The sequence below is a fragment of the Diabrotica virgifera genome, chromosome 5 (genome assembly GCF_917563875.1).
Source record: "Diabrotica virgifera virgifera chromosome 5, PGI_DIABVI_V3a".
In the NCBI taxonomy this organism is placed as follows: domain Eukaryota; kingdom Metazoa; phylum Arthropoda; class Insecta; order Coleoptera; family Chrysomelidae; genus Diabrotica; species Diabrotica virgifera.
Genome location: NC_065447.1, coordinates 228,141,480 through 228,143,862, shown reverse-complemented (window position 1 = coordinate 228,143,862; position 2,383 = coordinate 228,141,480). Strand labels below are relative to the sequence as shown.

The window sequence follows — 2,383 nt, the reverse complement described above, 5'->3', positions numbered from 1 at the left end:
TTATTCTTTTGCATTGCCTTTTTTCTGAAACAGTATAATGTCGATTGGAGCCATTCTTTAGGTATTATACCTATTCTATTATGGTATCAGTGGCGGATATAGGAAAATATTTTGGGGGGGGCCCAATAACCGGGGAATCCGGGGGGGGGGGTATGGAATAAGCAGAGGGGGGTTCGGGTATACTCCCACGAAAAAAAATTTAAAGAATTGGTATATTTTTATTTTAATTTAATATTTTAACAAAATCAATGGGAAAGTCCCCGTAGCTGGCTGTATACCATAGTTAAAAAACCATACTGAAGTAAAAACTTCTTTTGTATATTGGTATAAAAAGTTTTATTAAAAAACATAAAAGTCCTCCAAAAGGATTTGCAAAACGTTTTCAATCTGAATCAGATCATCCTCAGTGCGTTCTGCTTCACAAAAGAAACTAACAACTTATTTAGAAAGGTTACATCGATATAAATGGTTTACATAACAATTAAGTGATATTTGTAGCGACTCCAAGTCGATGTTACAAGATGAAATGTGCTAGGAGTGCTCAAAGGGCAACATGGTTCCCTGCTCGTTAAGAACTCGTGGTTCTTGCCAGTTCAATGGACACAGACCAACTCAGTAGCCAACTGAGTTGGTCTGTGTCCATTGAACTGGCAAGAACCACGAGTTCTTAACGAGCAGGGAACCATGTTGCCCTTTGAGCACTCCTAGCACATTTCATCTTGTAACATCGACTTGGAGTCGCTACAAATATCACTTAATTGTTATGTAAACCATTTATATCGATGTAACCTTTCTAAATAAGTTGCTAGTTTCTTTTGTGAAGCAGAACGCACTGAGGATGATCTGATTCAGATTGAAAACGTTTTGCAAATCCTTTTGGAGGACTTTTATGTTTTTTAATAAAACTTTTTATACCAATATACAAAAGAAGTTTTTACTTCAGTATGGTTTAATATTTTAAGTTTACAACTTTATTACAACTTTTATATTTTAAGTTTACAACACAAAATCAAGGTTTCTTGGTACACTCGCAAACTTGTCAAGAACTTCTTCATTGGTTATTGCAAAGTCTCTGTGGATTGAAAGCAACGCTAGCCCATTAAGCCTATTTTCCGAAGTGCTATTTCTCAAGTATGTTTTTAGCCTTCTTAAACTTGAGAACGATCTTTCCACGGTTGCCACAGAAACAGGCAGAACTGCTAGCAGTTTTAATAGAACATAAATGTTTGGGAAGAAATCTTGGTCACATTTTTCAAGAGAGCTTACGGCTGACTTGGGAAGATTTTCATACTTCTCTTGGCTCCACCTTTCTTTCCACAGCATGAACTCGCTTTCCACAACCTCTTTATGGGACAAATCCTCTTCATAGGAATTGAAAGCAGGTTCCAATGCACAGAAATCAGTTTTGATACAAAATTCTGGAAGGATGTTTTGTAAGGATGCAACTGTTTCCTTGTGAGACTCAAAGCGTTCCTTCAGCGAATTGCAAAAATCGTCTAGGTAAGGTAAATAAACAGCTCGGCGATAGTACTCTTCTTGGGTACTGTATGGAACGTTGTTGCGGGCTGTTTGAAGGCGGCAAATTCTAGGAACCTCCTCTTTAATCTTAAGTTTGTCAGCCCGCTCCTGTATTTGACTATACAGGACTTTAAAGTTGTTATCGGCATTTTCCCTTTCTTTTGAAAGCAGATCTAAGACATTCGAAACATTTTTCACAGCCTGTGTGAGATCTAAGTTCTTTTTTTGAAGATTCTCAGATAAGTTATGTGTTTTAGACAGCATATGGCTCAAAACAAAAGTATTTACAAGAAATTGAAATTGAGTGATAGAACTACCTAGAGCGTGTGCCTTAGGCGCTGAGTCACTTGATTCTTCTTCAATTTTCAAAAGGGAAAGACTGACGGGTTCCAATAGTTCCTTAAATAAAAGCACCGAGTCATGCCTCTCCACCCATCTTGTTTCACATAAAGAAATAAGTTTATTTTTCTTTTGTTCAGGACAACATTCAGTAATGGTTAATTTTAATACTTCAGTTCTTTTGGCTGACTTATGGAAGAATGCGCAGACTTCTTTAATCACGCCCATGCAATTTTTTATAGAAGGTATGTTACTTGCATCTGATAAACATAAGTTTAGGGTATGTGAAGAACAGTGTGTGTACAACGCTAGAGGCAGTTTCTGTTTGATGCACGCTTGCACCCCTCTGAAGGGCCCTCTCATCGTGGAAGCACCATCGTACCCTTGGCCTCTCAATTTGTTCAGGTCAAGCCCTAAGCTTGACAAGGTATCCAAAACTGTGTTAGCTAATGCTGCCCCAGTAACGTCATACACTGGAACAAAAGTCAGGAAATCTTCTCTGATTTTATATGATGAGTCGTCGACA

The 2,383-nt window shown here is 37.9% G+C and overlaps 1 protein-coding gene across 1 annotated transcript; it reads right to left on the bottom strand.

The window, feature by feature from the left end:
- Window positions 1-996: 996 nt before the first annotated feature.
- LOC126885587 (52 kDa repressor of the inhibitor of the protein kinase-like) lies at window positions 997-2,085 on the bottom strand. Its single transcript, XM_050652182.1, has one exon. It carries the CDS (start codon window positions 2,083-2,085, stop codon window positions 997-999), a length of 1,089 nt encoding a protein of 362 aa, XP_050508139.1.
- Between the last annotated feature and the right edge of the window lie 298 nt (window positions 2,086-2,383).

What these genes read in the sequence shown, in the direction of transcription:
- LOC126885587 (XM_050652182.1), bottom strand. Translation starts at nt 2,085, where the DNA reads ATGGGCGTGATTAAAGAAGTCTGCGCATTCTTCCATAAGTCAGCCAAA.